Here is a 27,595-nt window from a genome sequence, read left to right on the forward strand (position 1 = left end):
ATTTGCCACCATCAATTAGCCCATCTGCTTGAAAATTAAAAAAAAAACCGGCCAAGTGCGAGTCAGACTCGCGTTGCAAGGGTTCCGTTCGTACATTAGAAATGTAACATTACACAATTTTTAACAATGTATTTTTTATGTGAAACGTGAGTGAAAAACCCGTAGGGTCGGATCAAAAACGAAGTAATTAAGTCCGACTCACGCTGGACTGCACATTTCTAATAGATTTTCCTGTCATCTAATAGGTAAAGAACTATTTTATGAATTTTTTTCAAAAGTTTAGACCCAGTAGTGTCGGAGATAAAGGGAGGAATGGTCAGTTTTTGCCTATTTACTTGAATAACTTCTAAAATGTTTATCCTAAAATTATAAAAAAAATATATTTGGATTCTCACAACTTTTATTTGATACATATCAACACGATTTAGTTTGAACTTTTTTATTTTTAAATTTTCTCATTGACCCCCTAAAAGTGGCCCCCATGTTTAGTTAAGGTATCATAGTGGTTATCCGGGTCAAGGTCCGGGTCCGAGTCCGAGTCCGAGTCCGGGTCCGAGTCCGGGTCTGAGTCCGGGTCCGAGTCCAAGTCCGGGTTCAAGTCCGGGTTCGAGTGCGGTTCCGACTCCGAGTCCGAGTCATGGTCCGGTTCCGAGTCCGGGTCCGAGTTCGGTTCCGAGTCCGGGTTCGTGTCCGGGTCCGAGTTCGATTCCGAGTCCGAGTCCGGGTCCGAGTCCGGGTCCGAGTCCGAGTCCGGGTCCGAGTTCGGGTCCGAGTCCGGGTCCGAGTCCGGTTCCGAGCTCGGGTCTGAGTCCTAGTCCAAGGCCGGGTCCGAGTCCGGGTCCGAGTCCGGGTCCGAGTCCAAGTCCGGGTTCAAGTCCGGGTCCGAGTGCGGTTCCGACTCCGAGTCCGAGTCATGGTCCGGTTCCGAGTCCGGGTCCGGGTCCGTGTCCGGGTCCGAGTCCGGGTCCGAGTCCGGGTCCGAGTCCGGGTCCGAGTCCGGGGTCCGAGTCCGGGTCCGAATCCGGGTCCGAGTCCAGGTCCGGGTCCAGGTCCGAACCGGATCCGGGTATGAGTTCGGTTCTGGTTTCGCGTCCGGGTCGCAGTCCAAGTCAAAATCGAAATTCGAAATCACCAAACGTGAACTATGCGTCGTTAAAGAGTTCTGTTCTAGTCATCATCAGCAGTTCCACTTCATCAAATGCGACAGTTTTTAATGAAAATGCTTGATTTTCTGATGTAAATACAAAAATCTCTATACGCATGCCTTTAAGATTTGAAGAGTTCCCTCGATTCCTCATGGATCCCGTCATCAGAACTCGAGCTTGACAAAAATGTGGCTTAAAAACTTAACTTGCTTAACAAACATAACGAAGACGACAAATCGCCAAACGTGAACTATGCGTCGTTGAAGAGTTCCGTTCTGATCATCATCAGCAGTTCCACTTCATCAAATGTCACTTTTTTGGATGTATATGCTTATTTTGTTGATAAAAACCCAAAAATCACTATATGTATGCCCTTAAGATTTGAGGAGTTCCCTCGATTCCTCATGGATCCCATCATCAGAACTGGGTTTTGACAAAAACGGGACCAATCTGTATGCATATACGTACAATCATAAAATAATTTTCAAAATCGGTCCAGTAATTAAGTAATGACGGAGATATGGAGTAACAAACATAAAAAAAAAACATACAATCGAATTGATAACCTCCTCCTTTGGGATTTGGAACTCGGTTAAAAAGGATTAACAAAATTCAAAATGAATATCTATAGACAATAAATAATTTGCACGCCAGCGTGTCAGCATTGTTTGCTTAATTACGTCCACCAACATTTCATATTCTTTTTAATTTGCATACAAAATGCAAGGAGGAGAGGAGGAGAAGCTGATAATACAATTCAGAGCGTTATATCCTTTCAGACTAGGATTATCAAAAAATGTGTACCCACTTATTTTACTCACAGTTGTCAGAATCGAAATTATCGGTCTCTTCTTCATTGAAAAATGGTTGACTGTCCGGAATATATTTACAACTTTGTGAATCCATTTTAAATGTAACAAAACACCACCAACACCAACAGTCAAAACTCACACGCCCAAAAAGTATAAATAAGAAAAACTGGGCAAGTGCGAGTCGGACTCGCGCACCAAGGGTTCCGTACCATAATGCAAAAAAAAAAAACGAAAAAAAAATGCAAAAAAAAAACGGTCACCCATTCAAGTACTGACCACGCCCGACGTTGCTTAACTTTGGTCAAAAATCACGTTTGTTGTATGGGAGCCCCATTTAAATCTTTATTTTATTCTGTTTTTAGTATTTGTTGTTATAGCGGCAACAGAAATACATCATCTGTGAAAATTTCAACTGTCTAGCTATCACGGTTCGTGAGATACAGCCTGGTGACAGACAGACGGACGGACGGACGGACGGACGGACGGACGGTCGGACGGACGGACGGACAGCGAAGTCTTAGTAATAGTTTTACCCTTTGGGTACGGAACCCTAAAAATAAACAATTCAGTCAGCAAGCAGCACCGTCAAGTCAACATCGAGATCGAGTACTTAGAGCGGGTAGCCGGATAATGTATTAATATTGTAGACGGCTGAGATTAACCGGTATTATATCGATCCTCGAGAACGAAAACATTTGGTTCTCTCAACTAACCGGTTAGAAGAGAGAACTAAATTTTAAAGTTCGCGTTCCATAAATTACCCGGTTTATTAATGAACGAAATAATATAACGGTTTATGAACGATATTAACCGGTATATCAATACCGGTTCCGAGCCCTGGACTCTGTTATGTTGGTACTATTGTTCTTTGACAGTTCTTTTAGATTAGGTATCTCTTTGATGTTGACGGGCTTGCCTTGTAGACGGACTTGCCCACAGTGACCTTCCCTTCATTATCTTATAGTTTTGAGTAAAATTGCTGTGACATATTATGGACAGACAGACAGATGCATGACGAAACTGTTAGTGTTCCGTTTTTGCCATTATTGCTACGGAACCCTAAACTTACAGTGCTTAGTAAATTTCAACTACCTATTATCGACAAACAAAATATTTTTCCCAATAAGTATGTAGTTTATTTTTTGTAACTGTTAGACAATTCGTGTAATGAGCTTAATAGTTAATATTTACTTACTCTTTTTTTTTACTTTGAGAGCGCACCACCGACATTCTTAGTGGTGAACGTATTCGCTGTGGCCGAAAACGTGTTTGTAGATGATTGATTATCTTAAATCGCTACTTTAAAATTTTGTTACATTCCCACAGCCATCGGAAATTTCTTCTCTTTTATTTAAACTTTAGATTTTCACGCGTTCCTGAAACTGAAAAAATCTGTACACATGAACACTGAAGAACGTGGGATTGATGGAAGAAAATAATGCCAAAACCTGACAAACTGAAATCTAAATTTGTACAATGTAGCAAAATGCATTGGGCACTACAGTTTGTTGATGGCTAACTACCTATATTCCATAATATAAATATCCAGAGAGGAAAATGGGGACTACGTTTGTATGGAGAACCGGTCATCCCCTTTCCTCTTAATAACTTAATATGCTTCGGCACATGATTACACATATTTATATATGTAGGTACGTGCATTGTATTTCCATATCTTCCAAGCGGAAAGCCAGACGGTGCTTGCTGGATATTGGTTTCTGAAATCTTCGAAAGAGTCTTGGGTCATATGGAAATAAAGCTCATTGTATAATATTCTCCTTTTTCTGAACGTGTCCACCAAAGTGGATGTTCGTCCCATTACCTAGAGCATTACCAGAAGCATATAGGTATAAAGGCCAGAGCAAACCGGCGGAGCGCAGCGCAGATCACCGAGGAGGATTTACGCCGCGCAGCGCTCACCGGCGAGGTGAAATCCCCCGCGATATCGCGAGCGCGCACAGCCCAAGCGCTGGCGGCCGGCGCACCAGAGAGCACTTCGGCGCAGGCCGGGAAATGCCGCGGCATGCCGCCGCGTGTACTCTATCACAAGGGATTAGTGACTAGTATGCACGAGTTCTCCCCCGTCGTCCCGGCGCTACTCCGGCGCACGCCGCGGGAGGCCTCGGCGCATGCCGGGGGATGCCGCGGCATGCCGGCGCCTACCGCCGCGGTATCCTCTAACGTGCTCCTCGATGCCACGGAGTAACAATCCTCCGTGATGCTCCGAAGTCGGTCTCAAAGCATTTAAATTTATACCTGAAGGTAATTGAAATAGGGAAGAAAATACATTGATAATTTTAAAGTGATCTGCGCTGCGCTCCGCCGGTTTGCGCCTCTACGGGCCCCCAGGTTTCTACGGGCTCTGGTCGTGGTAGGTGCAGCATGCGTGGGCCAGGCAAGCCGAGTGAATTATGTACCTATTTTACCTTAACTTTGTTCACCTGTGTATCCTTTCCAAGATAATCATCTTTTTTAAGATGTAACCCGTATAATTGGTATATCATTTTAATTCTATAATAAATGATGCTTTACATATTCAGCATTTTTTTCTTGGATATTAAATTCTTTACTTCGATTGACGTGTTTATTATTTTCGTTACTATGGGGCTATTCATAAATTACGTCATTTCAAATTAGGGGGGGGGGGGGTCTGGACATCGGATGACGGTAGCATGAAGTAGGAGGAAATGGGGTCATTTGAAGCATGATTTTTGGATGATTATAGGGGGGGGGGGTCCAAAATCGTCAAAAATCGATGACGTAATTTATGGACAGCCCCTATGACAGCGTTAATATAAAAAAAAAATATAACGTGAAGGTTGAGTACGCAGGTGATAGTACAGTGACATTAGAACTCACACAAGCAAGAACCACCAACGACGATTTAAATGAATATCATAAACATTTAAATACTAACTTTTTGGCGTTTATCGTGCGTACTTCGTCTTTGCGGAAAAATTACCACAAACAATGGGCCTACCGTGAAACACAAAATTCCAAATTTTGTTAACTGCCTCTCTATCACTCTTGCATATCCGAGCGATAGAGTGGCAGATAAAGAAATTTCGATTTTCGGGTTTCGCCGCAAGCCCTCTGTAAACAAACCGCCTTGATCCATCAATGTTATATAGTTGGTCAAACCAATTTATCAGTCAGTAAGAACCGGGAAAACTATAGTCGTCCTTTTCTTTTGGATGCTAGTACTAGTGTAATGTGTAAGACAAAGATAGTATGATTGTCTCTGTATACGATTGAAATGAGACAGTCCTTTGAAAAAACTATATTTATTCGGAACATCTGTGAAAACTTGATTACTTATGTATGCAAATTTTCAGCTTCATTGAACATCCGGGAAGTGGGTCCGGGAGGTTTGATTGTTACAAACAGACAACGGGACAGGTGAAAGTGAAACTACATAAAAACTTGTAAAAATGTGGCTTTTAGTTCAATTTAGTCCAATTTCTATTGGAATTTCTGATGAAAACGTCCTTATTGCACTTGAAGCATAAAGACGTGCCCTTATTTTATGGAAAGCCACAAATAACAACCAATTCGAGCCTACTAGGTGGCAAAATACGAGTAGGTTAAATACACGAGTCTAATCAAATAAGGATTTAACTATTTAGCCAAATATTCTTTATTGTGTTATCCCGGCATAATTGCCACGGCTCATAAGAGAGAGCCTGGGGTCTACTTGACAACTAATCCCAATAATGGGCGTAGGCACCAGTTTTTACGAAAGCGACTGCCTTCTGACCTTCCAACCCAGAGGGTAAACTAGGCCTTATTGAGATCTAGGCTTTATTGTGCCAAAGTTACCTACTCGTAAGTCTCGTAACACAAACAATAAGTTTCACAGAACAAAATTACTTACATATAGGTACCTAAACAAGTAAACATATTACTTTTCTAATAAAAGGACTGAAGTGTAGTGCTGCGAAGACGGTATTTTAATGATATATGGATATACATGGTAAAAGAAGTAGGCATATTTTGCGTGGTCTGACGCACCTGGCCGGTGTTTCCCGATTTTCTGTCAATGTCTGTGAAGACCTTTCTTCACAAAATACCTAAAATGAATAATAAGTAAAGTTTTAAATTAATCTAAAACTCTCCAGTTTGCTATTCATTCAAACTGAGAAAATCCAAATTTCTAAGTCGGTATACGACCGGTGTCTTATATGCCATTGAAAATTCAACATTAATAACAACTAATTAGGCATAGCGTCCAATGTAGAGTATGGCACAGGCACTAGTTCTTACGAATTTTACCTGAATTTATTAATCAAAGGAGCTGATGTAAAAGTGAGTTGGGAAAGTTGGCAGCTAGTCGCCGAAGCTCCGGTTTCCTCGAGATTAGCCCCTAAGCCTGCACCTAACATACCCTGGCTCATGGCTTAGGGCTTTTAGCTTGCTGTTTTGAAAATAAAAAATTTTATAAAAGAAAACTAGTCTAACAACAAAATAAATGCTTATTTTCAGGCATTCTTCACTATCTCTCCCTGCCATCTAACCCAGAGGGGAAAAATATATACCTTATAGTAGCTACTCCGTCTTCCTCGTGATATTTTACTTCACCGAAAAGCAATCGGTTAAGATAGTTACAACAAGTTCATTGTTAATAATAGCCGGGGTTAGGACCCACGACCATTGGTTTACAAATCAAACTTTTTACCTATATCATTTGTAAGTATGTTTATAATAAATCTGTTTTCTTTTTGCCATTTTGGAGTATATGTATTGCTTTATGATATTTGTCAATTATTTTTTTAATCATAGACAATTGTCACAGTCATGTTCGTTTTCATGATAGATCTACACCCACGCAACCACACGCAACTGCATGTCATGTTCTTGCGGTTTATTTTTATAACGCCAAGATGCTAACTCCATCTTGCGTCCAGTAGAAGAATCAAAATATTGTAGAAAAATAAGAATGCAGTTTACTCTATGCCGTAGGATCCCCTTTTGAATGTCATAAATCCAAATATGGCGGCCATACCCATCGACAAAAAAGTCTAGTGATGATGTGATTTCATTGACAGTTACGATCGCACGCTGTCAAATGCAACAACTTGCGATCCATTGCGATCCTAACTAGAGCTGGGACACGTTGGCAAAATGCGTACCAAAAGTACGTTTCTATGAAAATACCAGTTTTACGTGTACCACCCCAAATAGGCAATTTAAGTGTTTACCGTACTTAAGCGTCTTACAAATAAGGGTTATTTATGCAAATATCGACTTTTCATTAGTAGGGATCCGACGTATCGTGACGTTTTGAGTCAAGGCCATTAATCAAATGACATATTAACAATGTAAAAATTATTTCCATTATTTTTTGATCCAACAGATACCCGTACGACTGTCAGTTAACAAAAAAATATTTTACTTAAAGTAAAGGTAAGAATGGAGGTACGAGGTGTTGGCAACTTCATATTTGTTATATTTTGAAAATTAAAGTCCGTGCTTTTAAATACTCGACAAACAAAAAGTCGTCCATTAAGAAAAACCTGTCCCAAAAACTATTTCAGTACAACGCCCCACCTCTAGTGAGGATATAGTTCACTGACAGATGGCAAGTGTACGCAATTCGACAAGTGACGAATTATCCGCGTCAACTGGATATTCCATCGAAACGTCAAATGTGCCTTCTGGAATTGGCCCCCAGTATCCGCGGAAAATTTTGCTCGCAATTCATATCTGCAAGTATAATTAACGTTTTTGTCTTTGTTGTGTTTAAATGTTCCAAAATATGAAAGATGGCTGAATGGTTAGGTATGTCCGTACGGAATTGAAATACCTATTTTATAATGTAACCGGTCCTTCAAGATGCACATGGGTACCTACACTACCTACCTTACATTAATTACCTATACTTATATTAGTAGGTACCTTGCATATATTAGTAAACTAATACATACTTAGTTATATTGTGAAACATTAAAAAACTTGGCCCTATGTTCATCAGTTTATCACATAGACCGGAGAATATACCTGTAAATTAACCCTTCTCCAGGCATATAGTAAGATTTATCGACTACATACGCGCCACTGGAATTTCAACTTTAGCATTCCGATTTAAGATTAAAATTAGATTGCACTTTCGGGAAGTATGACTTGTCTTCAAATTAATCATCAAAGCTGGATTAATTGGAATATATTTGGATTTTTCGGATTGTAGATTGGTGCGGCCTGGAAAAGGGTTAAGTTGGGCTCATTTGAATTGATTACCAGTACTTATGTTAGAAATGTTCTACAATATTCCGCTGTAATCTAAATTAATACTTATAAAGATCGCGTAGCTCACATTTAAGTAAATAACCATTAAATAACGTTATCCAAACAACTAATGTTTTGATAAACAATAACAAGCGCACAAATTATAAATAACGTGAGAGCAAAAACCGGAGGTGAAGGTCGATAAAGCACGTAAATAAACAAAGCACCAAAAACCAAAACCACATCCAAAACTTAGAAGATTCCAAATCCTTTGTTCTCGTGTATTAGCATGCAGAAATGGGCTTTATGAATATAGATGACATATCGCCAATAGGAAACGCGTTAAGCCGTGCAATACTTCCGTATGGGCAACAGCTGCCGCTTCGAGCCAACGACGTCGTAGGTCGCTGCGAACTTATATGCTCATAGGACTTATTAGCATCACGGTAGAAACGCAACAAACTGGACGAATTTTTAGCTTAAAACTCAAAGGGAGTAAACATTATTAGTGTATACGGCCGTTGCGCTCTTTTAGTGTTAATATATCGACTTCCGTGCAGCCTTCTCTTTACTTAATGACGCTATGCAATTCGAACAACTTTTGGAAATTGGCAAGGTTCCGCCCACGTGGGTCCTCTGTTCTGTATTTGGGGTTTAGTTGTGATAGGTAAATTTCTGTTTAGTTTGATATCCCCTCCCCACTTAAGTACTACAGGATTAATGCTTCAGAAACGCCTTACTTTAAATTCATGTATTTCTAGAAGCCCTTCGTGGATTTAATGTAGAAATTTATGAATTAAACAAATTTATATGTAAACAAATGTGGTCCGTATGCCAGGTTATACAATATTATTGTCAATATTGTCTTAAAATTTATTAGGTATTAAACGCAAATAGCATTGTATGAACTCGCACTCGCACTTAACACTAATCAATGTGTAAATCGGGCCTTAGTTTCAGACAAATCGATGACATGTAGGTTAACTACAAATATTGCATTTTATGACAAAAGTCGCAAAGATAATCCTTATAAAAAATAAGAAGTAGTGTGTGATAAACAGACATCGTAAATTTTATAGCAATTTCGGTGCAGCAGAGTGGTGTTAACGGAATTGATTTAAACAATTTCAACCCTAATGATTCATTAGCGTTAATTACGCTAATATTAACCTTAATTGACCATTTCAGTTGGAATTATCTATATTACCAATTCCGTTAACACCACTCCGCTGCACCAAAAATGCTATGAAATTTACGATGTCTGGTGATAAGGCTCTACGAAGCAGAAATTAGCCGAGTCGCTTTCCAAAGACTGATGTGGATGTGCAAATAGGTAATTATCGCCGGGTACTGTAAGTGTGTCGATCAATGGAGGGGTGGGTTAGGTTTGAAATCCAGATCTCTACTAGTCGTAGAGTATTGCCCATATCTGAAAAAAATACAGCAGAATTTTGATTCGGATTAAATATTATAGTGGAGCGCGTGCACTAAATTTATTGTTTTGTTTTTATTGCTTTTTACCTTAGGGAATGTGAAGGTAAACTTGTGGCCCAGATCAACCGAGCCCTACACATACAACATTACATTTCGTCTTTGCGGAGAGCCGGCCTTAGTATCATTTGACATTAAAATCTTTTTTCAACCATGAGTACCTAATGGAAGATCTCGCTTAATAACGTCATAGAGTTATGATAAAGATAACGTGTTCTTGTGGCGATGCGCTTCGTTGAAGATGTAAATACCTAATCCGAATGACGCAAATCAGTTTTATTTTTTTCATTTTAAACCCAGTTTGTGCTGTGGAACTTTCCTTCATGGATTCTAAAAATAACTTGGCCTAAAAAGAAGGATATTGATAATTTCGGAGTGCGTTGAACTCTATAATACCGCACTCCTATAGATACGGGCAACGCACCGGCACTCGTGCAACCGGTCCCAAAGTAGCTCAATGCTGCAACTTTATTCGTTCATGGCTGCAAACGCTATGCCATTACGATACTAAGCAGAAAACTAAAACAAGAAGAAATTTCTCTACATTTGATCGATTAAATATGCCCTATATATGTAATATTTGAAATGACTGATGAAAGTAAAAGAAATCTGGAATAAAAATTCGCTGACATCTAAGATTCAGATGGATTAGCCTGGTCCTGTTCAGTCATTGTATGACGAAGAATATAGACGAGACGTGACGCATGTTACCACATTTAAAAGGTTAGAAACCGTCATGACCCTTAGCTCCCACTCGCGTTAAAGAAATACAACAGTAGGTACAACACATTACAGAAACAAATTGCCGTCATGTTGTTTTAGAAACAAGTATTCTCTATCTAGTGTGCTATTACATTGACCACATATTTGTAGTAGATCGCAAAAAACCGATAGTTATTTAAATATTTCTTTGATTTTTATCTACTTACATTCTGATTTCCGAAGGTCAGGAAATATTTAAGTTTCCGCTTAATTAATCACATATCCGTCGTCTGTCCGCGATTTGCATATAGAGTACCTACCTGATGTGATGTCACTATAGAAATGCGGAACTACATATATACCTACAAATTTAAGTACTTAGCCTATGTATTGCAGGGGGGGGGGGGGGGGGGGGTAAGTTATCTAGAACCTTGAAAATTATAGCTATTCCATTTGAAAACTTAATTCCTAAAATATATGCATATGTATTTGGCTTGTTGTGCAACTAACCAACTGTTCAATACTTTGGCACATTTGCACGCGCGTGTACCTAATACCCTATCCTATCTCGACTAGAATAGGGATGTTGACATGAATCGCGAATATATAACATGTCATTGTTTTTACCATAGCAGGGAATATTAGAATGCTGAAGATCATATTTTGTAAGTGTAAATATGCGTAACAAATTATTAAAAATAATTAAATCTATTTAAAATAATGCCTAGTATCACGTGACTGCAAACGCCAGTCGGCGCGCGTAACGTCACGAAATGAGAAAGTCCTACTGAAAAGTCTACGCTATGACATAGTTTTACAGCAGTTTGTTTAATCATCATATCGTGACGTCATCAAGATCACGTTACAGCTTGGACCGTTTAGGCGCGAAATTTTAACACTAAACTAATTAAATTCGATTTTTTATATAAAATTAATTAAATAAAACTATTGAAACGGATTATATCGCGTATATTGAATTCAGACTACAGAATATACACGATATAATCCGTTTCGATAGTTTTATTTCATGAGTAACTATCGCGGTAACCGAAGACAATATTAAAATTAATGAATAAAAACTGAAAATATTTTTTTTTTGTAATAATTATAGACCGACCGCTTAAATGAGTCTTCGCCTGCGCGGTACGGTAGTACGGTATAGGTACGGTAGGGTGGCGGAGAAGGTGCGGGCGCCGCGCCGTACGCATGCCGCCCGCACCTTCCCCGCCACCCTTAGTCGTCCTACCCCGTCGCCCCCGTACCGCGCAGGCGAGGACTCATTGAAGCGGTCGGTCATACGTGTATCTATAAAATGATAACAGTTCTAAAATGTTTCAACTACCCTATTGCAAGGGCTCACAGGCTGCGGTGGCTGCTTAAAATCAGGCAGGCCCCACGCTTGCTTGTCACCGCCGTGGTATTTAATAAAATGTTTCCTGACGGAATGTGTCTGGTGGTAGACAAGAGGACAGTTTTTTGATGTAGATTAAATTTAAAGGTCGAAGGTATCTTTTCAATATAATCCCCGAACAGGGGAACTCCCCGACTCTCCAGTTCGCTAAATATTTGAAGATGTCGTGAGATGTTAGTCACTTGGCACCTTGTAGATTCAACTCTGTAAATAGAGAAATAAATTATTATTGAGCGATCAGCGACTATACGAGTATTACCTATTGAGTTCGATAGAATCTAACCGCGACACTCTTCTTCGAAGGGATCGGGTTATTCCCACTAGTTACCACCAATTTGTTACCAGTGGTAACTACTGGGAATAAATTTTCCCAGTAGTTACCACCATACCGAGTTGGTGGTAACTACTGGAAATTATTTTTCCCAGCAGTTCTCCGCCAACAAACTGTCTTACACTCCGCCAACAAACTGTCTCACAGTTTGGCGAACTATTAGATTACTGCAAGGTACTAAATATTGTATTTTTTTCTGTGAAATTATCAATAAAAAAAAAGCAGTTACCAGTGGTAAAAGGTGGAAAAAAATTCCCAGTAGTTACCACTGGTAACAACTTGCTGGTAACTAGTGGGAATAACTCAAGGGATCACTAACACGCAGTAGGTATGTTCCTCGTGTTATTTATTTAACTATAACACGTATATTAGTTTAATCAAGCTATACATTAAACAAAAGTTTAACGCTCTTAATCGGCCAACGCTTCTCGATCACTCTCAGATGAAAAAAAATGTGCGTCGGTGATTACGGAGTATTTTGGATCAAAGAGCTAAAGTGCTCTATTTAAAATTAATAGGCAAAAAAGGCGTCAATCTATCTTATAACGAGTTAACGAACGTCATGTCTCATTTACTTGCGTCAATAAATAGATAGCCAAAAAATAGACTCATTTGCATAATATTCATAGATTCATTACGTATAATATCTATTTATAGACATGGAGGTTGTTTACTGAATTAGATATGGTTATAATGAGATCAGTGACGTCCATTGATGGTTGCTGTGACTCATACATTTTGAACAAATATCATAGAACATTTATTCGTCTGTTTTAGGTTTGTTTACCTTTGTAGATAATGAATTGGAAGAAACAGTTGCTAAAGTTTATTAAGTATATACCTACTTAATAAGATCAGAGATGAGACAAGGTATTTCTACTCTCATCTATTATTTGATTGAGATCAAAACTTATTTATGCTGGATAATACATATACATACATAAGTATAAATTGTATACCTGCATTGATAAATTGCACATGCCAGTCTTTATTGCCTATTTTATACTTATTATGTCCATCACGAATTGAAGATTTTAGAAAAGTATGGTTTTTCGCAGTAGTGTGAATTATTGATGTCTTATTCTAAGTTTACTGAAAGCAGGTAGGTAAGTGTCAAAAAAAATCCAAATCAGAAAAAATATTCTTAAAGAATTATTAAAGCGTCATTAATTGAATAATCACGGATCCTGACAAGCCTAACTTTTCCCCTAGTAAGAAGCGACATCTCGTGACCTTCTAAATTTGCACAAAGAAAAATTATATATTCTACACAAAGAGTGTTTCATGAATCATCGTAATTCCGAGCACTCCTCGCGACATCACATCGATGTCACATTCTGTAAGTTTACGCGCGCCCGCGGTAATCTCCTTCACGTAATCTTGCATAACGGCGCTGCGTACTAATGATGACACCACATTGTGCGTTCAAGGAATACTAAGTCAAGTGTCGGACTACATAGAAATTAGACGCATCGCCTAATTAGCGCTGATAAACACGAATAATTTTAGGTAAGGTTATAGGTACTTAAAATAAGTATACAAAATGATCTTGACGCGACTTTATTGTTAAGAGAATTAGAGCGTGTCAAGGTAATTTTGAACACCTCTCCCGCTTAGCCACTTCTGCTGCTGACTGTACCTGTACCTACGAAATATTACGGTAATAACATGCTTACGTTTGCTGAAAAGCTGCGGAATGTTTTCATGGAAAGAAAAGTTTTAAATATTTATGGAGTGTCAGAAAGCATCCCATTCCTCTTGACTTGACCTGCTTCGCACTAACTAAATAAGCAATCACTTCAAGGCATAAGTAGGTAAATTGCCCCTCGGGTTTAGCTTTATGGCGGATGGAACAGTAAACTTCTTTTTTCTCGTATCTGTAAAAAACAAGTACTTAACACGTGTAAAACTTGAAATTAATACTTAACTAAGTACTTACCAAGGATATTATAAGGATGACTCTAGTATCAAGCGCAATTCATTTCATACGTCACTCGCCCAACAGGCTTTACATCGCTCTACCGGTTCGCAGTAATGCCGACGATATTAGCCATTCCATTTTCCAGACTATTCTACAGGTTGCTTTTTGCTTTGTATTGCGGGAAAACAGCACCGATTATCGAGATAAGCATTTATGACGTCCTCATAAATAGCTCGTCAGCATAGTTACTGATGTACCTAATACTTACTTTAATCATTGTTTTCAAGCCGCATTCTTGCGGGGAACTTCTTTGTTCTCGTGGAAATCAACATGTAATTCGAGAACTATCAAATTCTGGGTTTCACATCGATTGTCCTCGGGATTGTAAGGGGGTCAAGGTACATCAGTTAGAATCTAGAGCAAAAAAAAATAAAAGGATGACTCCCTATATCCTAGATTGGTGGATTTATAAGTATCTAATTTGTTATTCAAATCTTTTGGGGACTTCTACTTCTACATCGGTAGGTAAACAATGTTTAAAAATAATTACCTAGTACGCTAAGTATTTATATTACACCTAGTCGTATATTTGAACAAGGCAAATGGCAAGGAAATGTCTTAAGAATCTAGTGTCGGACAAAAACTTACCTAGGTACAGTCACCTGCAATAATATGTTACTCTTCGAAGGCCGCAAAAATATCTGACACGATCTTATTCGTAGAACCATAAGAGCGTGTCATATATTTTTGCGGCCTTCGAAGAGTAACATATTATTGCAGGTGACTGTACCTATATGAATATTGTTTGTTTACCTTACGATTAAAACCGGATTGCAGTCGCCTTTATTGATTGCGGGGGTCATTAGCGCACTCATAATTATTATGTAGGTTCTCCTCATCCTAAACATACAAGGAGTTAGGTACGTAAGTATCTTCTTAGTAGTTTGTGGTGTTAGGTAAAAAAACATGATGTACTGTATAGTTACTTAAATAATGAAGTGAAACTAAATACAAAAAGTACACGACACGCTATAGGTACATATTATCAGTTAGGTAATTCTAATTTTATAAACTAACCAGGTAACTCCCCTCATTGTTTATCTGTTCATTACCTATTAACCTAACATGTGGATTTATTAATAGGTAAATAAGTATGTACACATACAAATAACCTTGTCGTAAAATCTGGTTGTTCAAGCGTATTAAACGATTTGGCTCCAAGTACGTGTTCACAACTATTTTTTTTTTTTTATAAGTTCTTTATTTAACATAATGTATTACAAGGTAATTACTAAATCTAGTGTACATTTGCATCCTAGACAGTAATATCAATAAATTAATATAGTTTAGTGAGCTACAGGCGCTCATTATAAACTTTTTAACAACTCAGTGTTTATAACTTTGACATAGGTAACATCATACGTATACACTAATGCTTATAAGTAAACAACAGCATAGCATAGTTCACAACTATTACGACTACTTATATTAGTCATGACTAGGAACTCTAGGACTATAGGAAGGTCTTTAAATTACAATGTTATCTCTTTTGCAGTCCCATGGTCTTGGTGAAAAGAAATATACAGTATCATGGCCCCGGTCGTCCTTTTAATTGTCATATAAGTAATGCAGTAGAATATGAGGTTGTAATAAACAATAACAGCACTAAAGTTGGATAAGTCTTTTATTGTCCAATTCGTTATTCAACACTACACTAAGTAACAAGCGTGAAGAATTTATTGTCAATAACTAAAGGTGATTAATTTAATTTAATTTTTTCAAGTTTGTCCTAGCGCGCTGAAATTTTGGTCACGGAATCTCGGGGTCCCCTAGATACCTATGAAAAAAATTTTTTTTTTGAAAAATGTTACAAATGCGGGAAAACTGGCCACTTCTATTTTGTATGGCAACTTTTAAACGGTGCGTGATAGGTGGGGGGTGCTCGACCAAATGTCATAGAGGGCCCCGAGACAAAACAAACTGCATTAAAAAAAAATCAAAATGGCCGACTTTTTTTTTTGAATTTTTTCAAGTTGGTCCGAGCGCGCTGAGATTTGGCATGGCGGGAGATAGAGGCCTCTAAATTCCTAGGACAAAAAATTTTTTTAAAAAAAAATCCAAGATTGCGGAACAATAAATTTCCATGTTCTGAGAACATTCTCGAGAACGTTTCCGCTTTTTGGGAATGTTCTGCAATTTGTACATTGCTAGTCCCAACTCGAAAAATAGTTAAGTGATAGCCCTAATTACACGCGGATAGTATAAATGACCCCTCCCTCTCATTACTGAAAAAATTTGAATACTTAAGGCTTAAATAATATATAAATTAATCTTTGAAATTGTATTGTATGGGCTGACCTAATCCTGAAGTAAAGTTTAGTAACTACTGTAATTAGTATACATACATTATTTACCATCAGCTTTGGCACCATTTTGCTCAGAATATTAAATGACTTACATCTACTTAATTTGTAATTCACTCGCAATGAGAACTGACCGGCCTGCATGTCCTCCATCAACATCATTGTTCAGTTCAGCCTTGCACAACATGAGGGGGTAATCCTACGGTATATGACTGGTACATTTAATGGTACCTTAGCTAAGGACAAGTACTAACTACTTATAGATACCTAAGTACTAGTTAATATCTAACTTGCTCATTCTATGTGTTATTCGAGTGAATTGCAAAAAAAATGTATACTTATAGTTAGGCACCTGTAATTAGTCTAAAGTTAATTGATTCCATTGTGTTATCACAGCTAAGCCATTTCTATTTAAATTATTTGCATGATTTTTTATTTTTGCCCGAAATTAATATATGTGTCACGTACTTAATTGTTTACTGATTCTGGGAAAAATAATAAAAAAATTATAATATCAATTTTTACTGGGAAATCAGTGTTAGAAATTGAATAGGCTAATTTATATTAATGTAAATATATAATTTTCATTAAGAGATACATAAAAAAATCTTACCATCAGAAAGGTACATTATTTGTGATATATGTAAGTACCTATGATAAAGTTTTTAAATATAAAACAATTACAAACCCCGAAAAAAAGGCCCAAAATCACATACAGTAGAATCCGCTTCATTTCATTGTTGACATCGAAGGGAAGTGACAAACACGTCATACTAAGCGGGTGTCATATAAAGCATAGTTGAATAACTTCTTATTTTTGTTAATTTTTCCGAATTAATCTCAAATTCCGTTGTGTGACAGGAGTTTTATTAATCTTGTACTAATTATCACCATGTCACCGAGAATAAAAATAAAACAATCTGAACGCCACGCGTGCACCAAACGTTCTCGCAGGGAAAGACGTGGGAACGGCCACGAAAACCAGCGAATGTGTCAGTATAACCGGACATAATTTCATGAAAATAGGAATTATAGGTCATAGTAAGCGATTTGTCACTATAAGCGAAGTCATCTTATCCGACTTTTGTCACAAAGAATTTTATATCAAAACTAAACTTCGCACAGTAATTACGTCATAGTAAGCGGTTGGTCAGTATAAGCGGAGTCATAATAAACGGATTCCACTGTACTAATAAATAATCATCAACTTCTGGGTTTTTCCAAGTTTTCCGTCATTTCGTCCGACAGCACCTTTATTTCATAGGACAATGTTATGACGGAAATTTCCATCACCATGCAAAGAAGGGTTAAGTTAGATGCATGAAAGTGTGTTAGCGTATGCTATAGAATTATATCATATATGTGTACGAATTAAGTACAATAAATACAATACCTACAATACAATTTACATAGTTAATTTTCGTAACACATATGAATATTAAGTTAAGACTAATCACTGCTTCTTAACTGCGCTTAATTATGTGCAAATTTTTTGCGATTCTCTCATTCGCAGTGAGTGTTAAAAACAAGTCGTTAATTTGTGGTTTGTTGACTTTGTTTGTGGTTAATTGTACATTAGCATAATTTATTTGTAATTACTTCGGTCTTATTTTTGTCTATAGACCCTCTTATAGTTATAGTATCTATTCTTATTTACCTAAACTTCTTAAACATACTGAATACTCTGTATCTGTAGGTATTTAAATAAAAGTAAACAAATAATTTGTACATTTTCGGGTAGTTATAACATTTATTGGTTAACCAACCGAATACAAAACCGCCTGGATCTGTCACTGAACGACCACTTCAACCTACATTAACTTAATTGATCATGTAATGTTTTCGTCTAACCCAAACTGACTTAAGGAGCCATTTTTGAGCCATTTAAGGGTAGATTTTGTTTACTTTTATTTAAATAGCTAAAGATACAGACTATAGTGCAAACTCAAGTATAAAGGAAAAGTACCTACTTACGAGTATGCAGTACCTAATAATTTCCTTTGTTTATAAGTTTGTACTTACTTGGTTGCAAATTGAAAATAGTTGTGGTATCTAATCTAACTTCGAAATCGCTGCAAGCGACAAGTGGCTTGCGACATTACAGTAATAATTGGCCCTTATTGTGCCTTATTGTGTCCACGGGGCACATTTGCCAATTTGATTTTAAACGACCTTTTGTAGTACGCGTACTATTGTCAAGGTTGTTGGTTGGAAAACTAAGTATTTATAGGTTGCTTAATCGGGTATTTTTAATATAAAGATATTTATAAAAGAGTGCAAACTAAGTACACGACAGTCAGGGACAGATTCAATGTATACAAATAAACTTTGTACCTACCTAATACACTCGTGTTATTAGCTGTGTTATAATGAAGTTAAACAGGGATAATATAACGTATATACATACTCCCATTCATCGCCAAAGCAAATTATTCTAATTAATATAATGTCAACATTCTTCTGTTAGCACGCGACCGCGTTTAATTTACTACCTACATCAACCATTGCATTTAAATACAATAGTAGACTAGTCTTTGCTCTATATTTAAAGCCTCCATTACGCAATAGACTAGGTGTGTTTTTATCAACTTGAAGATCATTGTCACGCAGAAGCCGTGTCATTTTTGCTTTGAAATAGCCGTTTGAGGAAAAATCTCTTGAATGGGACTCGTTATAACTTTTTATAGAGATGAAACAAAGAAACCGGGGGTTATGTTTATATCTGATGAGACAATTTGCGTAAGTAAAAAATAAATACGTTTTGCATGTTTTTTGCAAGATAAATATCAGGCTACTACCTACTCCAAGTATAAACTGTAAACCTACACTATATAATAGATAGGTATATAGTAGGGATGTACCGACTAGTCGCCGACTAGTCGGGAAAGCCGACTATCCGGCCACATTTGTAGTCGGCGATTAGTCGGCGACTAGTCGGCAAAAATGGCCGATTAGTCGGCACTTTAATAGTGAAAGAAAAACAGAAAAAAAAGAAATCAACAGTCAATATTTACCATATGTTTTATGTTTATATTACTAAAATACCTATTCAGGGTGCATACGAACACTTTTGTTCATATAATTGACCGTTTGATCGTTATCGTATGTTGGTGGGATGGTGTTTTCATGTGTTTTCATGTGCAAGTTCGATAGTAATTTTTTTTATTGTTATCCAGTTTTTGTTTTTCTTTTAATGGTGGAGCCATGAGGAACTATTAATGTTATTTCAAAATTTAGAGACTTAGTCAGGGCACGTTGCTCATAAAGACGCTGACCACAGGTTCTTAACTGGCGACTACGTACGGGAAATAGAGCCATGGAAATACCTCTTAAAAGCTGTACTGACGGCCTGCTCAGGATCGCAAAATAAAAGAACTAAAGACAGAAATTAAACGAGGATTCTTGTGATAAGTCTTTGAACCTGTAGAGAACACCTTTTAGCCAAGCTAAATTATGATGAATAGCGCAACCAAAGGAGCAAAACTATTGTTTTTTCACCTCAGCAGCTCGAACAAGGGTACTTTGCTTCTTAAAAATAGTGAGCAAAATGCGATTTTGCTCACTGAGTGAGACAAAATGACATTCAAGTGACCTTTATAGTCAAATGTCATTTCAACATGCGGGGTCTAATACAAGTTCGAAATACTTGGGTTCTATTATCTCTGTCCCTTTCACACTGTTAGCAAAAAGAAACAGACGAAAAAAAGTTTAAACGACATTCAACGGTATATTGACTGTTTATAATAGACCCCCGAAAAACTTCAGAACGCATCGTTCCAAACCACGTACGAGCTCCGTACGAGTATGAATTCTTAATAATTATTTAAATAAAATAATGTTTAAGATTTGATAAAAATACTATATTTTAGGTATTTTATTGTACAATTAAAATAATGAACTCAAAAAATACACAGATTATCACGCAAAATTAATTATTTTACTTTTAAGAATTTCTACTATAGTTCACAAATAGTACGTATCCGCAATTCGGACCGTATCTTAAAAAGTTTTGTTTTTTACAAAAAAAAAGTTGTCGGTTGAAGTGTCAGTTGATCAGTTCGTTATTTCCATATTATTTTACTGAAATTTATTATTACGTTTTGTTTTTGTGTTCGATTGCGGTAATTAAACTTAATTGTTTGTATATCTTAAGAAAACATTATTGCATAGGTATTAAGTGACGAAGAAGGATTACATTTTTCAAGTTGTCTAATAGGTATGTTCTCACTGCTAAGGTGTGAAAAATTTTGTGTACTACACGAGATCAAAGTTATTTACATCTCGTGCGCTTTTGAGTCCCTTACTACGCTCAAGATTCTAAATTAGATTCACTCGCTACGCTCGTGAATCTATTATAGAATCTTTCGCTTGCACGGGACTCAATATAAGCACTCGAAGAAATATCAAACTTTGATCTCTTGTTGTACAAATAACTATTCACCTGAACTTATACGAAACTAATGATCGGGCCGACTAGTCGGCCGACTAATCGGCCATTCGAGCACCGATTAGTCGGCTAGTCGGCCAAATCAATAGTCGGTACATCACTAGTATATAAATAAAATTGATCAAATGCAAGTGATAGTTTCGCACCGTCAGTCTTTTTCATGAGGTTTATTTCTCTTCAGACTGACTCACACTCAGCCAAATTTTATTGTTTTTTGTTATTTGTTAACATAATATACCAAGATTACCAACATAACTGATATAAAAAATACTTCTAGTTTTTCCTAATCAGAACACGATACCGAGAATGTCTTCTTGCACTAAGTTCGTCTTTTGTACAAGTCGTACAACTGCAGATGAAACCTACACGCTAAATAACTGAAGACATCCGATCTTTAATGATTAAACAAATGTAAATGGTAAATTTATCTTCCAGACACAAGTTTCCTGGAGCTATTCGTGCGTGGTTGCCGCATGGATATGGAGCGCGCACGCACCAAGTTCGAGGCGTTCTGCGCCGCCAGGGGGCGCCACAGGGACCTGTACCAGCAGCGATCGCTAAACGACCCGCCGCTTAACGACATCTGCAACTTTATGTAAGTATTGACTATACAGCCACGACCTCTCTGACGGAGGGCACGACTGATTAGGAGAAGAGATACAGTAATACAGTTAAGGAACTGTGCCACTTTCGTACCTTGCCAGTTGCCAGTGATAGTCAGTATAAAAGAAAAGCCGCTAGGTACTCAATTCACATAATGACAACTACGATGCAAATTACTATTGTAATAAGCCATCTTGCACATTGGGATTTTATAATTGAAGCTACGTCAAGTCAATGGAGTGATCTTTTTCGAAGGGTTTTCGTGGGTTCTGCTATTGATGCTAAAGACTGACCAGTAATATAATTATGATCATTGTCAAGAGGGCGCTGTTATTCTCATATATAGGGTGACAGTTCAGTATAGTATGAAAAAATTAGTTCCAGTGAAATTCCGCAACATGGCGCGTGATCATATTCCTGGTCAGGCTTTATATTCTGTAGCATCTCCTTGAATATTGTTATTGTTTTTTCTCAAAAACAAATATAAATGTAGGTATATAGGTACTGTGCTTATCTATTCTAACCCTCATATTCTTTCAGGGACATAGTGCCGATGCCAAAGGTCACAGACGACGGGCTCCGAGTGACCATATTCCGCATCAGGCCGCAGTACCCGGAGAGCAGCGCAGACATAGCGGCGACTGTTCGTGCTGTCCTGCTCGTGGCCGACGCGCGCATGCGCGATGAGAAGGCCATCACCGGCGACGCATTCGTGTGGGATGTAAGTATAAAGTCAAAGTTCGCAGACGACGGGCTCCCCAGGCGCCACTTCCTTCACAAAAAGACGACTGACCACAGTGACCACATTGGTGGGGCGCGAAACCAGGCAGCTGTCACAGCCGCAAGGCGGATACAGCCTCTCATACCGTCCTTCAAAAAGGCTTAATAGACAGCGATACTTCAACCTGAGCCCCGCATGTGGCCCGCCAGGTGATCATGGTATACCTACATAACCTTACCATCCGAACGTCACCTTTAAGCAAATTCATCTTGCGGCCCGGGGCTACAAGGCAAAACCGTTTTTATGGCCCTCATAAAATAAAGGTGGAACATGGCTGCTCTAGGAGTAGGCGATTGAAGTTCCGCTTCATTGTATTTCCTATTTCCATTTCCATTAGCTTCGTGATCTAGTTTTAATAAGGTCGCTGTTCCAATTAGCCTTACTAAACCCAATATGGGGCAAAATCTAAGTTAAACCGTTGGTGTGCATGCCCATAGTTGCCGGGCCGGAAACTTTATTATAAATCAGCAATCAGCAACTTATTTGCTCTGTACGTCACTTTTTGATATATGCCTTGGATGACTTTAAAAAAATTAAAATAATACTTTGGTAAATACGAGAAAGTTGGATACTTAAACAGGTCTCTTATTTTACTACGAATACTCTTGCAGTTGTCATCGGTTCGCGCGTCACTGGTGGCGCGCGTGGCGGCGGCGGCGGGCACGGTGCGGCGCGGCATCCACCTCGCGCACGCGGCGTACCCGCAGCGGCTCAAACGCATCCACGTGGTCGGCGCGCCCACCTTCATCGCCTCCTCGCTACAGCTCATGCGGTCCTGTATGAACGAGAAAGTCAAACGGCGGGTTAGTATCAATCGGTTCTATTCAATTATTTGTCCCGTGCCCACAACGCACTCGCAGTGTATTCGCAGCGTTCAAAACGCGTATAAGTTTTCGACGTTAGACATTCATTTAAAGCCTACCCTCCTGAAAGAAAGGTAAAAGAGAAAGTTGAAAAATGCAGAGCAATAGGCATGCACTTATCTACCGAAAGATTTCAGGATCTCCTGAGCCACTGGGTACCTGTTGAGCCTTGTTCCTTAGTCCTTTGATAGCCTATTTTGAAAGCCCAAGCGTTTATTGCTCAGGTTTTCTTGCTTTTTTTCAGGTATCACGACATCAAGTATGACTCAATAATGACTTTGTCCTTAATAAACGGTACTTTGGTACACGAATAACACCAACATTCCTTTGGTATTTAAATTATACCCCAGGCGGAAATCGTAGAGCTGTAATAACTTTGTAAATACCTGTCACCCTACCTACTTAGAGTTGGCAATAGCGACATTTAACATTAAGAGTGCCAATTACGTACCTACATATACATAATTGTAAACTAAAATTCCTCAATTATGTCGTAAAAATATGTACGTTTTAAAACATGTACTTGTACTGTGTGTGTACTTGCACACATGTGGTAAAGGATGCCATTGTCTTCCATAATAAATGTATGAGCAACCATTGTTTTTTAAAGGTTTTTTTATTATAAGCATATTTGAGCATGAGAAATTAAAACCATATTATTTCGTTAGGGTGGTATTCCACCTGTCTAATTTCTTTGTCCAAGGTGTATTTTGTCTCACATTTTACTTAATGAGAGAGTGAGACGCAATGACATTGGACCAACATACGTATCCCTAAATTAAATTAAAAAAATACCTGGATGTCCGTACTTATTTTCTCTACGTCACACCGTCAGTACCAATATAAGTATTATGTTTCAGTGAAGTAACATCAAGTCATAAGAAAACCGTTTATATATTACAGTCAACAGTGCAAGTTCCTGAGTCATTGTCACTCAGCGAGCCTCTCATTGTCTTCAGTAGGATTAAGAGGAAATGAGTTGCACTGACCTTTATCGCGTTGTTAGCGGCTGTAGACGATTGTATTGTTAAAACAATTAAGACTTTATCAATTACGTGCTCATGCCTTGTATTTGCGTTAAAAATTCAGTCATTATTGGCCATATCTGTTGTATTAGATTAGAGGGGCGCGAGTTCAAATACTGAATGGCCTTTGAATCCTAGAGAAAACCTTGCAAGACATGTCGTTAAATAGCCATCTATCTAGATGACACCTTATCATGCTTAGTATGTCGTTCAATCGTATGGGATATCTTAAGCACTGTCACTACCAAGTCGATACAAACTTGAGCGGAATCTAGCTTAATGCTACTTTTATGTAACGAAATGCAACGAATTAAAATTTAAAATTTCTGTTACAGTTTTATTTGCACTCCAAAGTGGACGAGTTGCTCGAGCAAATCCCCGCGCGAGTGTTGCCAGCCGAATGGGGCGGCGAAGAGGACTCCATAGACACGCTCGCCCGGAAGTGGCGGCACCGCATCGACGAGAGCCGCGACTACCTGCGCACCCTCAACGAATTCTCCTCCTCCAACGTCAAGTCGGCAGACAGCGATATCTATGGCGCGGTTGGCGCATTCAGAAAACTTGACATCGATTAGTCCATGGTTCATAGAACTTTATAAAATGCCGCGAAAAACTTTTGTGTGAGTGGTTGCAGAAATATTGCGAGCCACGCTGTTCGTGATGGGGATACAGGGGGGTTATGTTTACGTTTAATTTAAATATTGTCACTGTAACTATCACACCAAAGAATGAAGATGAATGTCATTCCAAGTGAATTGTATTCAACTGTTTCGTGTTAAAGGTGTTTTTAATCAATTTGTCGTTTACCTACTACTTTATTGTGTTACATATAGCGTAGAGCCAGAATCTCGACAGATTGCGGGTATTCTTCGCATTATTTAGAGATTATAATTTTGTATAAATACGTTGTAAACAAAATGTGTCGGGTATCTTCGGCGCTTGGTGTACGCAAAAGTAGGACAAACGAATGGAAAGATAAAACTTCCAAGTTTTATGTTCAAATTACCGTTTGTTTAGTAATTATTATGTTAAGAAAGAAATTAGGTAGGTACTTTAAGTTTCCCTATAATTTAAGAGCCGTAGTATAAGTCTAAGCAGAATTATTATAGTAGTATTATAAAAATAATAAAAAATATTGACTACGGTATTATTTGTTTTTTTCTTGTTGAAGCAGCTAGCGTAATATTATAATACATTGTGCAACGTTGGGGAACATTTTTGAGACGAGGTTTTTAAAAGTAAGAGACTAGGTCAGACCGGCTCAATACACTAGTAAACTACTTTAAAATTGTGAGTAATAGCAGTGGGGAGACACTCCTCCTTTCGGGCAAACTCGGCTCTATTCGGCTCAGCATTACTTGTGTTTGTGTTGGCACCACTTCATCCCTGAATCGCTGTCAAACTTCGGTTTTGTAGGAAGTGTCCTTTCTGTACGGCAGTACTATTATTTATTCTGTGGTAAATGGTACTTGCCTTATCATGACATTATATCTCAGAGAAACAGAGCGGAGAGCCACAAGTTAAAATTTATGTGGGCAGTTTTCTTTGAACTTAAGCGTAGGTATTTACTACAACGCTACAAAAAACAATGATGTTAAATTTCCTTGTCGGAAGCAATAGTGGGAGGACGTTGACCTCGTTGCGACATGAGCAGGTTCGTAAAAAGGAAATTTGAGCACCTCAACGTGTTGTCCTTCAATCATGTGTATCAAATCACCGTAATAACTCGCTGTTCTGTTTACACTTTATATTAACTATATGTATATTGTAAACTTAGCTTTCTTGTTAACTACCTGCCGATCGAACTGCCTTAAGCTGGTATTCCAATTTCCACCTAATAAGAGGTATTCCACCTGTCCAATGTCAGTGCGTCTCACTCTCTCATTAAAGCATATTGTGAGACGCAATACACATTGGACAAAGAAATTCGATAGCCTCCTGAGTCCTGTTGTCCTTTTCAAAGGACATATAAAACAAACAATTATGAACCTTATTGGCGTTTTATCGTATACATGCCGGACCCAGTCCGTACGTACACCTCACGTACACCTATATAAGCATGACGGACGGCTCTGGCTCGTCAGTAATGGAGAAACAGTGCAAGTCGTGCGGTGGTACAGACCACCATCGCAGAAGCTCTGCGAAGTGTACCAACTACCTGCCTCCGATTCGATAACGTAAATTGAGTGATGGCGCAGCGCAAACCCTGGATATCTACGTCGTCAAACGCGGTCTGTGCTCCGCGTTGTGTCCTCTTCTCTCGCCTCAACGCCGATCCAGACTGCTCGAAGAGATCAGACGGGACGTGCGTGACCTGTTGCGCATCTACGTCCAACTGGGCATATTTTACAATCACTACATGAAGACTGCCCCCGTTCTACCTGACATACCGGGATGTGTTGAATTTCGTTTACGCGATGAAGGGCAAAGGACCGTACGCCGAATCATACACTAGGTACTTTGGCGATCACCGTCGTTACGATGGTAAGTTGCGCTCGTTTATCGTGCAAGAACTGGCCAAGCAGTATGAGACCACACTGCGCACCAACATAACTATGCACGCGTATTCGAGACTGGCTCGCTACTTCAAAGTGAAGCGCAACGACGAACGTCTCTTTCGAGCCTACTATAGCAGGATTTTGCCCGACGGCGACGACAATACGAGCCGGGAGATTGCTCGCGTGTGTGCCGTCATCAACAAGGACACCGTGGAGGGTTCGCGGTGGTGGAAGACCGTACCCGAATGGATGCGCATACAGCAGGGAATGGTGACGCGCAGTTTCCGTCTATTTCCACAGCCGTCGCACGGACTCAAGCACGTGATGTATACATCGACAGGATGGTTCGAGTTGCTGCGTCGAGTCGCTCCCGATACCGTCCCCGGCACGTGGAACAAAATTACCGATCATCTTAATCAACTGTGGAGACCGTGGTTGGACGTGCCGGCCACCAAATTCGGCTGTTGTCTTCAGACGGACAGCGTGAGCGTGAGTCTCTCGATGAGTCGGTGCGCCAAGCCACTGATGACGGAGAAAAAGAAGAAGCGGTGCGTCGAGTACGACAGAGTTATAGCGGTGGACCCCGGCTCGCGCGTGCCCCTGGCCACCGTCGAATCCAAGCGGTACTCCTTCAAACGGGTCACGAGCAAATATGTACGTTCTCACACGCTCGAATGGAAGAGAGATCGCGTACGCAACAAACTCATCGCTCCGATACTGGCTGAGATGCAAAAGGATAGAGAATCACTTAATTTTCCGGTCTCTTCCAAAAATACGGATCACGTGATCGAATACACCGTCATTCGCATGAAGTGGTTCGAAGCCATGCAAGTACCGTACGAGACGCACTCCAAACTGACGCGACTCGGATTGGACAAGTACATTCGCATCGCCAAGTGCGAGGAACGAATCGCGAGGGAAGTGTTTGACGGAGGAGGGGTGAGCGACGTGTTGGTGCTGTACGGCGCCGGGAGCAAGTT

The 27,595-nt window shown here is 39.0% G+C and overlaps 1 protein-coding gene across 1 annotated transcript in view; it reads left to right on the forward strand.

Moving 5' to 3' along the window:
• Positions 1 to 25,212, forward strand: part of LOC134800080 (alpha-tocopherol transfer protein-like) — a 59,471-nt gene extending 34,259 nt beyond the window's left edge. The window contains exons 2-5 of the mRNA XM_063772547.1: positions 21,281 to 21,440; positions 21,989 to 22,169; positions 22,841 to 23,032; positions 24,453 to 25,212. Of these exons, the coding sequence (XP_063628617.1) occupies positions 21,281 to 21,440; positions 21,989 to 22,169; positions 22,841 to 23,032; positions 24,453 to 24,692 (773 nt within the window). The 3' untranslated portion in view covers positions 24,693 to 25,212. The remainder of the gene's footprint in view (positions 1 to 21,280; positions 21,441 to 21,988; positions 22,170 to 22,840; positions 23,033 to 24,452) is intronic.
• Positions 25,213 to 27,595: the final 2,383 nt, after the last annotated feature.

This window comes from Cydia splendana, chromosome 19 (genome assembly GCF_910591565.1).
Source record: "Cydia splendana chromosome 19, ilCydSple1.2, whole genome shotgun sequence".
Taxonomy (NCBI): domain Eukaryota; kingdom Metazoa; phylum Arthropoda; class Insecta; order Lepidoptera; family Tortricidae; genus Cydia; species Cydia splendana.